Source organism: Anopheles coustani, chromosome 2 (genome assembly GCF_943734705.1).
Source record: "Anopheles coustani chromosome 2, idAnoCousDA_361_x.2, whole genome shotgun sequence".
Lineage (NCBI taxonomy): Eukaryota > Metazoa > Arthropoda > Insecta > Diptera > Culicidae > Anopheles > Anopheles coustani.
In genome coordinates, this window is record NC_071289.1 from 23,469,700 (window position 1) to 23,484,703 (window position 15,004).

At 42.1% G+C, this 15,004-nt stretch overlaps 1 protein-coding gene across 1 annotated transcript in view; it reads left to right on the top strand.

The window, feature by feature from the left end:
* Positions 1 to 14,999, top strand: part of LOC131263508 (U8-agatoxin-Ao1a-like) — a 34,682-nt gene extending 19,683 nt beyond the window's left edge. Inside the window, exons 2-3 of the mRNA XM_058265714.1 lie at positions 8,408 to 8,486; positions 11,912 to 14,999. Of these exons, the coding sequence (XP_058121697.1) occupies positions 8,408 to 8,486; positions 11,912 to 12,074 (242 nt within the window). The 3' untranslated portion in view covers positions 12,075 to 14,999. The remainder of the gene's footprint in view (positions 1 to 8,407; positions 8,487 to 11,911) is intronic.
* The last annotated feature ends 5 nt before the right edge of the window (positions 15,000 to 15,004 follow it).

Genomic DNA, 15,004 nt, shown 5'->3' on the forward strand with positions numbered 1-15,004 from the left:
GAGCCTTGGGTAGATTTGGCTTCACAAGAACTTTACCTACAGTAACTTGATCTCAACTAGCTAACGCTGGACTGTTTACCCAGCTTTTAGAGCGTGCTTTTGTTTGTGCGTGAGGACACTAGAAGTTTCGGGAGGCTTTCGGAAAATGGACTTGTTGACTCGTTTCCATTTCCACTTATGAGATTACTTAACAAGACACCATCACTCTTATGAAAAAGTTTTACACAATGCGTAGTATATTTTACATGGCTGAGTCCTTTTTTGTTATGGATGCATAATTGTGCATTTAGTGCTCTTGTGACTTGCATCGTTTCAAGCTGGTTTGAAAGACTTTATATTATTTATATACTGTATTTTCTCGAACGAGACCTATAAACACAAATACAGCTTTTTTATATAATTAGACCGGTTTACACTGAGACCAAACCGTCCGGCTTATCTTGATTGATTGCGGAGGGTTTTGAAAGTCTTCCACCAGAAGCGTCCTTTTGTAAGGTTTCATTAATTTCATACCGAATATCTGTTCGACGGATATGACATTATCCTTTTGTGTAATTTCCATATAATTTCCCCTTCCCCATGGCAGGCCCAGTGTAAAGATTTTTCATCAAACATCCTCACCCCATCCTGCCTAGGACCGGATACAATAAAAAGCAAGGCACATCCTTTCAATTGAAGACGAAACCCCACAAATCACGGGTCGACCGCAGACCGCCAACCGGGTTCGGAGGACGAAGGCAAGCCCCGGGTAGCTCTTCTCGCCCGGAAAATCCATCCCTTACACACTCCGCACTCCTACGCAGGGGAGGCCAAAACGATGATCCACCAGCAAAGCGTGAATAATAGACGAGGATATCGGGTGCGGGCAGACGAAGGCAGGCAGGCATCCGTGCGTGGCTAAGCAATGGTTCGTGCCGCAACGGACGATACATGCTGTCGTCGGCCCTTGTCGCTGTCATGCGGGGTTTCGAGACGTCCGCTTCGGTCGGCTTTTGTGATAACGTACTGTCACAGTGCAGCCCGCTTGGAAACGGCACGGAAGCCGGCGGAAATAAATGGCAAACAAAGGTCTATGCAAATGGCCAAATAACCCGTAAAGATCCCGTATCTAATCTCTCACTCCGAAACTCGACTGGATGTACGAGAAGTTAAGATTAACGTTCTAGTGGCAGCTTCGTTATGCTATGACGTAGTAGAAGACCATTTGTTGGGGTTTTAAATAAATGAAGAATGAATAGATATGGAAGAGATGTTACATGAAGACGATACCGTTTTTATATGTTTACAAATTGATAATATGTTCGTTTTGAAATGCAAATTGTTCATTTTGCATAAAACTGAAAGGTATCTGGCCCCCTTCTTAAAGGCAAAGTCCATGCATTGACATTGCCATATGAAGTGCGTTTTTAATATATTGAACTCCACGTTCCCCATGGTGGGGGTGGTTTAATAAATTTTGTAATCAAATTTTAAACAAAACGATTGAACTAAATAAAATGTACCAAAACAGCGTGACAGTCAACGTGTTATCACGCAAGAACTCCATTACTATGTAAGTGCAAAGGGCAGGTGAGCATTGGCATGAATTTACTTTTGAATGGAAGTAAATCAGGAATATGAAAATGTCAGATTGATCCAACTTATCGGAATTATGTTTTGATGCAAAACAGGTGCTCACAATACCTACAAAAGCTTAAGGACAATTGACATGGATTAGCAACAATAATGTGCTGCACATTTAAGCATTTCAAACCAATTGCCAATTTTAAATCGCAAAAACAAATTCATTTGAAAACAATAAAAATAAATTACTTGTCAATTTGTTTCGTAGAAATGATATTCGTGGAAAAAGATTCTCTTGAAAAGTTAATGATGTTTTCGCATCAAATTTGCTTTGCAAATCAGGTTTTTGGGAATGAAATTTTGTCAATCAAATATCATTAAAAAAAATTTTACTTTAATTTAAATTCGATTCTTCATTCAAACATGTGTGGTTTAATCTAAATTGAAATTTTATAAATTTTGAAAAATAGAATTGAATGGTGAAAGTATTGCATGTTTTTCTAGCCTCCAACTTATTGCTGCTTGAGGCCTCTAGAATGCTTAATCCGCGTCTGAACTTTTTCTAGTTCAAATTCTTTAGATAGGAAACCATCCAAACATTATTTTCATTTTAAAAAGCTTGCCAAATGCATAGCTTAACAGCAATTTAAGAAACGTTAATCATTCCAATGTTTGTTAATTAAACAGTTTTTTCTGTCCATGAACCCCCACAATGACACCAGCTTGCAGCAGAAACTGAGATTATCCTTGCATTTGAGAGGGAACTTTTAAAAGCAAGATTGGATCGCATAATCACCTTTTCTTCTCTACTTAAATAGTCCCACTAAAGGATGCCAGAAAAAGGTCGAGTGCTTGCGAGTCGTCGTCTTAATTAATGGGCAACCGGGGTTTGCGTTCTTTTATGCTACGGTTTAGGGTGACCTGTAAGGTACTTTGGCCTGGCCGAAGCGGCTTTAGGGTTCCTTACCCGGTGCACTTGCACCGGCACGAGCAAGGATGGCTCGCCACCTTCGCCACCGGAAGTGGCAGGAAATTGAAATTGCACTTAAACCCAACCCCGAGCCACCTTGGGACGATGGTAACTCCATTTGTTGGTTGGTTTGAGCTTTGTTGTTGTATGCACAAGAGAACAAAAATAACTCTCTCTAAGAGGGAAAATATACTGCGCGGAGGAAAACCCTAGCGTGAGCCAAATGCAATCACTTCCACCAGCTGCACCAGGGAAATGCGGCACAGTGGGGATTAAACTGTTCGCCTTGAACGGAACTGCCACAACAGGGTGGAAAAGTGTCGTTGGTTTCGCTTGAAGAGTTTCTTAAGGTGCGCTGTTGCTTGTGCTTGGTTCGCACTGCTCTCGGCGGTACGCGGAAAAGTGTATTCCTAAGTTATGAAAGAAAACAGTGAACCATCGGTGCATTATTGTCAAGAAATTGGAAAACGGTAACGAGTACGTATCGCCAATCAACGTTATGAACACGATACCGTCCACCCATCATATACTCCCATTTTCCATTAGCAAAGAAGCCAAATTAATCGAAAAAGTTCACCTTCTTCTTGAGGTGACGAATCAGTTATACGTATATTTATTTTTGTATATCAAGAAAAGGAAAACATGCATCGGTGCGAATTACTTTTCATCGCCACTCTTGATTAAGTATGATGAAGCCAACCTAGCATCCGAGGTTTCTGTTCGATGCTTTTCGTCATTAAATTTATTTTATAATATCGTAGTTTTTGAAGGAGATAAAAACGAATAGAGAAGGGTATTCTAATATGCACCCTAAAGGTGAAGATAATATTTCCAGAATTTGTTCGATTATTTCGTATCCTTAAATGGAGCTGATGAAAATTGTGGCAAACACTGCTTTTGGTAGTTAAATGAATTTTCTTCTCGTTCACTTTGCGATAGAATTTACTAAAGTTTTCAAGGCCCAATGTTATACGCCCTATTTATGTGTTTTGTTGGTGATAAGTACAGTTTTATATTTTGTTGATGGCTTAATCCTCATTTCGTAATTAAAATGTGCTTTAAAATTAATATCTCTTCTTTCTCAAAGGTATATGAAATTCGGTTGCAGGTTTTCAAAGGTTCCAGGCCTCACCTGTTTTTTCTCGTCTATCTAATATTTTTCTGAGTACGATATCGGGTTTCAACATACACGAAAAAATAGAAAAGGCATTAGAAATTGTGATATTCAGAACAGATTTCTTAAATGTTTGATGAAATACAGACTATGCCAATTTTAATTATAACATTCGGTTGGTTATATTAAAATTATAACCTACCGGGGTACATATTGAAACGCTTTCCCCTACAGTGCGAAAAAAAAATCCTACCGCACTTCAAGTAAACATCGACGCCGCCGGTGCCAAATTGAGTTACATTAAAAGTGTGATTATTTCGCTTCTTCCATTCGGTTTTGCGTATTATTTTTTCCAAAAACCCTCCCACGACATTCCCCCGAAAAGGATATCTCACGAGTTGATGGTTTTCTTTTCGCATGCCACACGGTTCCTTCCCTCGAGTACTTCGATGCCTTAGTGAGAATGTACTTGCATGGTATGTTTTTCTTCCACTACAACGCGTCTTTTCCAAGTACACGCTTATGTGCGTGTGTGTGCGGGGTGTGCGGCAAAATTGAGGTTATAAAAATATAAAAAAACGGATCATCATCGCTGTGTCCAATCTATTTCCTGGCCCAAATGCACGAAAAAGGCATTGCGAATAAAAAAGCTAACGCACGAAAAAAGCACCACGATTTCAGTCTCAGCAGTGATACGACTTTGTCGTGGTCGTTGTTGTGTTTCCTTTCGTGCGCCTGTTGACATAAATGTCAGCCTGAGGGCTAGGAAAATCCACGGTGGATAACGTGAGAAAAAAACGCAGCGCCTGCTTCTGCTGAAAGGCTTTTGCTTTTGGGTAGGATGAAGTGACAAGCTAGATGTGGTTCCGTACTGCCAGCATTCGGTAAATCAACAGCGTTACTTTGATGACTTCGACACCAAGTTTCTTCCGGAGGCTGCGGTTCGTTTTCCATCGCAGGAATAGTGAAAACCTATCCTTTACCCTACCATATGGTCATCCGGCTTAATCACGGAGGCTTTTCCCGCTCCCAAATCTGGACAAGCGAAACTATACTGTGGCGTTGCTTTATCAGGCAATTTAATGCCGCTTTTCCAGCACTTGACTTTCACGATCCGATCCTGCCACTTTAATAGTGTGTTTAATCTGTAGCGTCACTTGCTCCGGGTTTCTCTCTTTCTCTCTCCCTCTTTGTCTCAAGCTTTTCAACACCCTGCTCGGTTGGCCAAGCGGGTTAGCTGAAGCAAAGTTTTCGTGCCATTTCAGCAGAAAAAAGAAACAAAAAAGTTAACACGTTCCATCGTGCCAAAAGCAGGCCAACTTTCATGCCGTCCAAGTGTATGCCTGCCCTCGGGCTGCCGCTCCTTTCCGGGCGGTGGCTTGGGATTTCGAGGCATTTTGTGCCTCATGCCGATGAGACGGAATCTGGTGGCAATCCTTGACGTGTCTCATGTATGTAGGTGTGTACGGGGCTGAGTATGTCAAATGGGATGCGGGAAAAATGTGGTAAAATATGATGAGAGTGTTACTTTTTCAACTAATGGGTGGCCCGACCGCGAGGGGGTAGCAAAGAGGCGGCTTGAGTGTGCAACGCTAGAAAAGAAACCCTAAAAGTGAGGACCATGAAGTTAAGGAATTTGTCTAGGGCCGAGATTTAGTGGCCTCGCAGGAAAAGGAGGCCGAAAGAGAGAGAAAAATATCACACGCCCACACAATTTGAACTTATGTTTGCAAGAATTGCGTTCTTTTATTCGTTGTCGTGTAGGAGCGTTGTTTTATAATTTATACTTTGTATTAAAATTATATTGTCGTGCCTGTGGCTTCGTAGTTCGGGACAAAATGGAACAGCTTTATAATTTTTATCATGTTAATATCTTTAAAAACCACAGTTTCTGAGAAGCAACCTTCTTCTTTTAATTCAAACATTTGCCTTAAAAATTAGCCGTCGCCATGTATTTCTTACACACAATTACTTTTTGGCATCTTTGTACCTCGTTGAGCCGTCCTTTTCTTGGCCATATTCATCATCACAATAGAGGCACGTCGTTTAGAGTACATGAGTATCTCTTTTGGATTTTGAAAGGACAAGACACAATGAAACATTTTCTTAGACCACCGACAAAATTCACTCCTCAAAAGAGACGTCTTTTCAGCGGGGAGACAACCACGGAGCTTCCCACATGCTTCAACCGGTAGTCAAATCAGGGAATTGATATGCAATTCCCATTATTCGAAACCAACAAAGCTCACGGCTCGTGAAGCTCATGGCTTGTGAGGCTCAGGATTTCCTTTGCGGTTTGATGGGGTTTTCGGCAAATCGGAAACCTGTTGCAATAGGGATGGATAGGGTTCACGGAGCAGGGCCAAAGCTGGGCTCGAGCTTCGGAAAAAAAAAACTGGGAGTACCGGATATCCGGGTACGTTAGTGCTGAAAGCCGTTTTCTTTCCTTTTCTTACAGAAGAAGTTAATAAATTGGTTTCTAAAGGATATAAAGATTCGTGTTGAAGAGTACGCGTTTACATCCTTTAAATGAACGATTTTGTTGAATGAAAAGAGGTATTTGACGAGATTTTACTATTTGAAAATTTTTCTTGTTTAACATTAAGCGGAAAAAGTTTTGCAATCCTGTTTTGTTGTGTAATCCGATGCTCCTTTTTTAACGTCACACACATTCAATAAACTGTTGTTTGTGTTCTGTTGATGATCTTTTTTCTCTGTTGACTTAGTCCTTTCGTGCAACTTATCAATCAACTTTCCGATCGATTTCAAATAAAAAGCCACCTACCCCACACTCCATCCCCTTCCCGCTTATCATTCACCTTGACTTACCTTTCCGTTCCTCATTCACCAACCAAGCGTTCGGACTTCGAACGCTTCGGATGTTTGGCCGTGTAGCATATTAGTACATCACCCACTCATGTCTACATCACCCTTCAAACCCGGACCTCCACCCCTCCCTCTCCACCCATCGTCAGCCAACCGATAAACTAGCCATAAACCAGCCCGGAGCCAATTTTTATTCCACCGCCCTCCGACGTCATCGGAGTGGCGTGTGTCGGTTTGGCCTGCGATTTGTCCTTTATAGCGGCTTCCCCCGTTTCCCCGGTACGGTTTTCCCCCCTCGTCGGCTCGTGCTACTAAGTCAACTTTATGCTCAATTACATCGCACTTCGTTCCTATACCGGCGTATGTGTGCATGGTGGGCACGTACATGCCCGCGTGCTGGTGATTGGAAGGATGAGAAAAAACCAGCTCATGTACCGTTAAACGATTTCCGATAAATACCATCGACCGCTGTGGCCGCGGCGAACGGTCACATGTGGGTAAAAAATCGGCTGAGCACTAACGATCAATGGACGCATTTTCCATTCTACAGGCATGTCTGTTTTGTGATTAGTTCAACCGATTTTTCCACCACGTCCCAAAAGCTTTACTTTGTTTTCTTTTTTTCTGCATTTTGCAGTCAACTTGCCAGGTTTTACATGGTGCATTTGTATACTTCGCTGTATACTCTACTTAACATGTCTTTTATTCTTTTCAAGAACGCTTGGTTTAGTTAATCGTCTAACTTTAAGTTTTTGTTTCAATATTGTTCTTAGTAGAAATTTAAATTTTAAATTATCAAACCACAAATCGTTTGTGCATTGATTGTTACAACATTACTAAGCGTGCAATGCTGTATTTGTGTAAAGTTTGGTAAATTAAATTTTAATGAACTCTACTTAAATCGATCCAAGACAAATCTTTGTGCTTTAATTGAATTTAAAATACGATTGTTGGTTAGATAGAATCTATTGTTTCTATAATTTTCGTTTCTGCTCGGTTAGAGTAAATACTAAATTTGAATAGTAAAATAAATTCGCTTATCTAAAATCTCTCAACTTTGCATTGTAAGTATTCTTATTGTGAACTCTCGGAATTTAGTTATTTCCGGCTTTAAGTTTATTCCAGTGTCGCTTCCACATCAACGACATATTGTTACAACTGGGTACGTTTTATGTGTAAATTTCCGTATGACCCTATGCACATAGCGCTTCAGTTCTTGTTTAGTTCAACTGGCCGTCTCGTCACCGATTCATCCATCACCAGCGTCCCTCAGGGGCGATAGGCTGATAACGCGCGGTGGTGATAATTTCCGGTTTATGGCTCCACTCCATGTCGTTTTTCTTTTTTCTTCCCCTGCGTCATTTTGTTGTTTTCGAGTGGCGGGAAAATTAATGGAAAACCCATCGCAGCGTGGGCCACCCTCTCGAAGCCAAGGAGGGGGGGGGGGGGGGGGGGGGGGTCGAATGTTCGACGGGAGAGATAATTGAAGGATAACGCTGGTCAGTAATGGGACACCAAGGTTACCCGCCAGGGGGGGCGGCTTGGATGCCGAACGTATGCGTGCCATTTTTGGGATTCGAAACCTTGCGTTTTGCGGGTCTCACATCAGTGTGTGGGTACACATTTTCCGGCAGCAGAAAGATTGATCACTTCATCAGCGACGGTCAATCAAGTGGCCGATCGGCCGATGGCTGATTTCCATTTTTGCCCGTCGCATGGCCGAGAGATTAATCTATCCGGAGTAGAGCGTCCTTGGACGTCCAGTGGAAGGGGCAATTGATAGCTTTTTTCCTCTTCCTTCCCTCCCCGAACGTGTACGCCGCGCGGAATTGAGTATAATTTCTTGAGTGCTCTCGTACTGAAATAGTTGAATTGAATGCGTCGTTGAATAGTTTCCGGTGTACTGATGATATAAATGACTCTTGTACTTGCAGACGATGTGGAAGACACCGACCGGGCGAGTCTAACGGACGATGGCCTGCTGGATAACTACCTACAATCTGGAGCCTCAAAGTAAGTTTTTCAATGTGGAGAATGTGGCGTTCTCTTAATCATTTAAATTAGGAAGTATTTAATTTGAGAGTTGTGGTGATTTAACTTCATGCAATACGGAAATAAAGCATGAACTCTATAGATTAAATAATTTTAATCTAGTATAAATCAAAGAACTATGAAGTTATTTGTGTGTAATATAAAAACCCTCTCTTTGAGGATCGTTTCTTCATTTAATTCAATTCAGACTAATGAACCAACTTACAGAACATGTTCCATTTCCATACACGAAATTTTTGCATCCAAATATGAGCAAGACAGAAAAGCACTTCATAAATTTAAATAATCACGAGAAACAAGAAGTTTATCAGTTATACAAATTTTTGTTACCAAAACCATTTTAATTAGCATTTCTCTGCATTGATAACAATAACTAGTACTAGTTGGTAATACATATTCAATTCTACACGGATGCGACCGTATAAAATGCAGTAAAAAAGAAGCATAAAATTCATACTGGCTAACACCATTATCCAATAATAGAACATGAAACCATTCCGTGACATGAAGAACATCTTCCCGATAGGTTTGATAAATATAGACCAGATGATCGATTCGAAGCATGGAAGCCGACATCGGTGTAAGCAAGGGAATAAAACAAAATAAATATTACCACCAATTTGAGACGTGATGAAAATTCCATTTGTCAACAAGCTGATGCTCCATGCGAACACGAGTTTGGAGTGGAAAGCATTAAAAGAACAAAAAAAAAAAAACCAAGAGCTAACCAAGGAGTTTTTCCAAGTTGGAGAAGCTTTAAGAGGATGTTCGAAAGCGTGTGGAAAATGCGACGTGAAAACAAAACAGTAGCCACAAAGCTGATAAAAAGCAAGTCGCATGTCGTACGATGGAAACAGAACTTATCGAGAGGAAAATAAAAGCAAATTTCAAAAGCGAAAAATAACACGAGAGGCATGTGAAATCACACCCACACACACAGACACAAGGACAGTTGATTCCACTTTCCTGCGTCCAACCGTTAGCGAATGCACTCCTAGGGAAAAGCTGATCGTGTATCGTAAGGGACCGTGTACGCTCCGAGCCCGGAAAAGATGGGTCGAAGAAATGGTTTTCCCCGCGTCACGCGAGTCGACCGTCCGAAACGTTCTTCTTAGCGACAGCCCTCCGAAGAGCTCGGGCGTTATTGGTTGTGAAATTTTTCCGGATCAACGCCTCCCGGAGCCCGTCAGCTATGCGTTCCTCCTCAAATGTCAGCTATGCGTTGGCACGGACGGCATGGTACGTTGAACGAAATAGGATAAAACTCAGTGAGAGATAAATCGTTAGATTGCCTAGAAAAATGTTTTTAAAACACTTGGGTACATTTCTACTATTTTTTAAGTATCCGTATATATCCAGCAGTTTGTTCGTACATGGTTTCTGGAGGTAGGAATTCTGTTAAGTGGTGTCTATGACATTTTAATGATAGTAACACATGTAATCTTATAAGATAAAGATCAAATGCAATATTTATTGTGTGCCCGTCACAACGTTTTATTTAATTCTAAATTGTATACACATTTACGAAATAATTCAATTTAGGTATGATTAAAACTACATTCAAAGGCGACCCTTTTTTTGCTCGGAAATTTTTTTTTCCTAATTTCTTTTCTTTCTTTCTGTTGCCTCATTTCGATCTGCGATAACGTTTTTATTATCGCAGAATGCGTCATACATGCCATTTTTTGTTGCTTCCCTCGTTGGCACTTTAACATAATTTTGGCGAATTACGGTTCCGCAATCACAACAATCTAAGCCTCGCCGCATGTTTGCCTTGCGTTTAGTGTGATGTGCCATGTGTGTGGATGGAGGGGGGAGGATTAACGAAAAGCTTTTCCCATCCCCCACGCGCTCTGGGGCGCAATGGAAGCTGGTGATAAGGACGTTCAGTTTAAGCGATTTATGTTCGCGTACCGATAATCGGTTCCTCAATACGCCCTGTCAAACATGCTTCTCGCCGTGGAAGTCAAGCGCTGACCCATTTTTTTTTTCTTCCCATGTTGACAAGGCTAATGAACAGTGAGTTTCGGTTTTTTAGGCTTTGTTTTACCGCTCCAGTGACGCGGTGGCTTTGCTCGGTCGTGTTAAAATAAAAGCTGTCGGTTGATTGATAGCCTCGGTTCGGTTGGTTCTTTGATGGGACCTTGGCGCTTATGACGGTCGCTTGTCATTGATGTGGGTGTTTTGGGTGTGATTTGCAAAGATGAAATCGGCGTTATGACTTGTTCTGGCCGCGTCAGCTTATCTTGCTCGTTAATGACTGGTGCTTTTTTATAGGAGGAAAAATATTGCCTTGTTCACACATACAGTATGATCGATTTTCGTGGGTTTATTGATTTATTAATCTTCTTTTTATGATATTGGCGAGTGTTTAAGGCAAAGAAATCCTTAATCTGTAACTTTCAGTAGCTTTCCTGCTAGTTTCGTGCCATATTTTATTGACTGAAGCCGAATCAATGCATTAAAAAAAATCATTTTTATGAATTCTCTTATAAAAATTATTTTTAAATCAATTAACGCTATTTTCCATTCAAATGAATCCAAAATTTTCCATCTAATTAATAAGGTAAACAAGTTCGCATTTTTCCTATTTCAAAAGTTTTTCATAAACGCTTACTTTTTGCTACTATTTTTGAACTTTTAACATAAATTTAAATGAATGAATCATTCATATTTCTTCTTCTTGGCGTAAACGACCTCTTGGTCATGCCTGCCCGTTAAGGGCTTACGAGACTTGTTTCCCTGTTGTACGTACGTGGATAGTCAGTCCTCTCGTACAGGGGAGGGTCCGGTCTCGGTTGGGATTCGAACCCACGCCGTCGAGGTGGTGAGCCTCGGCGCTCATGGGCCGATTTTCTAACCGGCGCTACCGCTCGGCTGTCGCGGACCCCCCCAAACTAAACACATTCATATTTGGTGACATTAAAAACCAGTATTGTATAAATTCTAGTGATGTGTGAGTGAGTAAATGAGCGATTAAAAGAGTTGCTAATCCCCACTGAGATTTTAGAGATTTTAATCTTAATCAGGGATTCGAATTTTGCTCAGAGATTCAAATCTCACACAGGGTCTCGAATCCCATAAGACTAATTGAAAGAGTAAGTAAACGTGAGACAAAGTGTTCCAATGATGTTTTTCCCTATTCGAATGTTCAAAATCCCCAAACGTTAAGTTTGGTTCAAATTCCTGAAAAGAGTTGTTATTCTCATCATTTGTGAATTCACCAAATCGAAGGCCTGATTTTTTCTTTCACTTACAATAATTGTATATTCTGAAAGAAATCAATCTTATTAGAAACTAAACTATATATCTCTAAGGGGATTGAGAAGTTAATTTAATTATTGCTTATTTAAATTATGACTGATTTTGTTCTTTGCCATTTTCAGACGATCCTCGTTGATCCAGGTGTACCGGAGGGGCTGCATTCCGCGGGGTGGCAACTGTGACCATCGGTCGAACGACTGCTGCCACAACAGTTCCTGCCGCTGCAACTTGTGGGGCTCCAACTGTCGCTGCCAGCGCATGGGTCTGTTCCAGAAATGGGGATGAGCACAGAATGAGCTGAACCGTTAAGAACACAACCCACCTCTGTTCGATTTCGAATGATTTGTTCCAGTAGACTAGTTGTTAAACTTAATCCATGATTCCTCCGTCGTTTGTGTTCATTTTATTCGGTTTTATTTAACGTTTGGAATGTGTTTGATTATGTGTGACTTTCGTTAGTTGCTCCTAGTTAGTCCAATCCGTTGCAACCTGTCGACCTTTCCTTTCGAATCCTCTTGAGAAAACAGACCGCGACACGATCAATAAGGACCATGCGACCGAATAATGCTACCGGAATGAACGGGAAAACCACAACAACCGAGGAAAACGGGAGAAAACACTGGTCTCCGGCTGCGGCTGATAACGGAACACGGAACTACTAAACCTTTAGCCGATGCGTTTTGTAAAAGCAAACCGTTTGCAAAGAAGGAACACACAAAAACAATGCGACCTAGCTGCTCTGGTGGTGACTTAAGAGTTTTATATGATGCACTAGCAAACGGACGGAAAGAGAACAGATTCTTACCTACAATACATATATTTATAAACATACAATACATACTGCATACATAGTGCATATCTAGCGTACATTACCGACCCAAAACGACCCGGTCCACCCATCCCGCCCAACGGACGTGGGTTGGTGCGACCTTACGCGGGCGGCATCCATCCCTTCGCCTGCACCGGCATTTGGCATGTGTGTTATGTGTCTGTGTGCCCGGTGTGGACGTTCTTGGGGACGCCCCTCCCCCTGCCGAAGAAGAAGTGTCAATGTTCAACTGGTTCAAGCAAACCCTGGTGCGCTCGGCTTTTTCCACCTGCTCCGGTAGGATGTAATTTTACGTTGTTGTTCGTCCGACTTGTCACATTCGAAAATGCACACGACGGACAGTTTACTGTGGACGTGGTTGTGGTCTGGCTGGTGGTTGTGGTGGCTGGTGTCTGGCGGGGCGAAAACTCGGGGTGGAGCACACGGCTGTTTCGGCGGCAATCGATCGAACGAAATTGGCATACTAAATATTCTACTCTAATCAACTAAACTAAACTCTACTGTGTAAGCTTTTCGGTGTACGTTTGAAAATAAACACAAAAGTAATATGAACCAGAAACCTTCCTCCTACCACCAAACGAGTGGACTAACGCGATGGCGATCTTCGGAAAATGTGCAACATTCCAGAACAGATTTTGGTTTGCTTTGAAGGTGTGTAAAGCTTATGGAACGTTCAAGGTTTTGTTGAAATATTTGCAAATTACAGTAAATCACCTAATATTTTCTTCGATGGATAGTACTTCTACCCAGGAAACTTAATTAGTACCCTCGAAGAAACTTCATTAGTACCTCAACATATAAGTCACGGATCTTTGATAAACTTTATCATATTTTTGTCTCCATTCCTCCTAAACGGCGTTGCCCAGACAATTACACTTTGGCAACCTCCATAAACACCTTTTCGAAAAAGAGAATAACCAGTACCCCACAATGCACCCTGAAGGATCAGTTAAGCTGTTGCTGTCGACAGTAATGCAGACGGCCATCAACGCCATCAAGCACGGGAAAAGCTCTTTCAACACATTTGTTCCAGGATGGTAATGTATGATACAAGCAGTAGAAGCAGGGAAGTAGAAGTATATTTACGACATTTGATGCCAAAATAAGTCGAACCGATGGTTACTACTATGACTACATCTGCATTTACGTATATGTGAAGCGTTAGTATACATGCACAACGTATCAATATGCACCTACTTTGTATATGACCCCACTGATGTGACCTATTGTTAAGCGGTGCCCAGCCACACAGTTACAGCAAGCAGTAGGACACACTAGCAGGCGCAATAAGTAGAGGCTCGCGTGAATGGCGGAGGGTTCATCCAATCCAAGCACCGACGATCACCGCGTCCCCGCGGAGCACTTGATCGGATCGGAGTTGATTTAAACCTTAGTAAGCCGAGCGTGACGGAATGGACGGGAAGCTCATCTGCTCGAAACCGCGAAAAGCTCTCCGAAATGGCGATACGGTAGTGTCCGGTGGTTCCGCTGTACGGTTTGTGCCAGAAGCCATTCCTCCAGCAGATCCGGAAGGAACTGTCTTACGGGGAAAACTTCCGCTCGACTGCGGCTAGCTTGTGAGGTTAGCTGATGTTTGCCCGCCAGCATTGGCAGCACTGCCTAGATCTAGTGTGCGGTTGACCGGTGGTGGACCGTTTCCCAGCCTTTCGATCAAACGAAAATTAAAAATCACCCCGTCACCGTACTGCCCAAAGGCTGGGGGCAACGCTAAGGATACCGAAGACGTCTAGCGTCGCAGTGAGCAGGAGCCCGATCGCTTTTCGAGATCTTTTCGTTCTACCGTAGCTCCTCCGATCGAGCTAGATCAACGATCCTTTCTACCCCTTTTCTATTGACTCCCACAGTAGACGCCAGCAGCGGGGTGCAATGCCCTGCACAATCAGCTGGCTCAGCTTTGTAATTAACCCCTCCCGAAAGCCATCGCCGGTCAGAGAGCGGCTAATGTCCAATCCTACCAAACCGTTGTAATTGTGACCACCACAGATGAAGTAATTCAAGTACATTAGTATTATATATGAGATCGAAGCTAATAGTGGACTTTGAGCAAACATACACACACACACACAGATAAACTCAAACTGAAGATGATGTGTGTCTGTTTGTGCTCGTTTTATGGCCAGCAGACCGTGACGGCGCCGGGCGGCCGCGAGGCGCGCCGGTCGGAAACAAAATCGTTAGGGAGAAATGGAGGTGCGCGAGGAGAGAAAAAAATAAAATGTACTAAAAAAAATTAATAAAAAACTAATAAAAGAGCAAATGCCAACGGTGTTGGTATGCGGGCGAAGAAAACAAAATAAACCAATATACAAACAAACCATTGCAAAGTTAATCACACTGTTAGAGATATTGCAAAACGATAAAACTG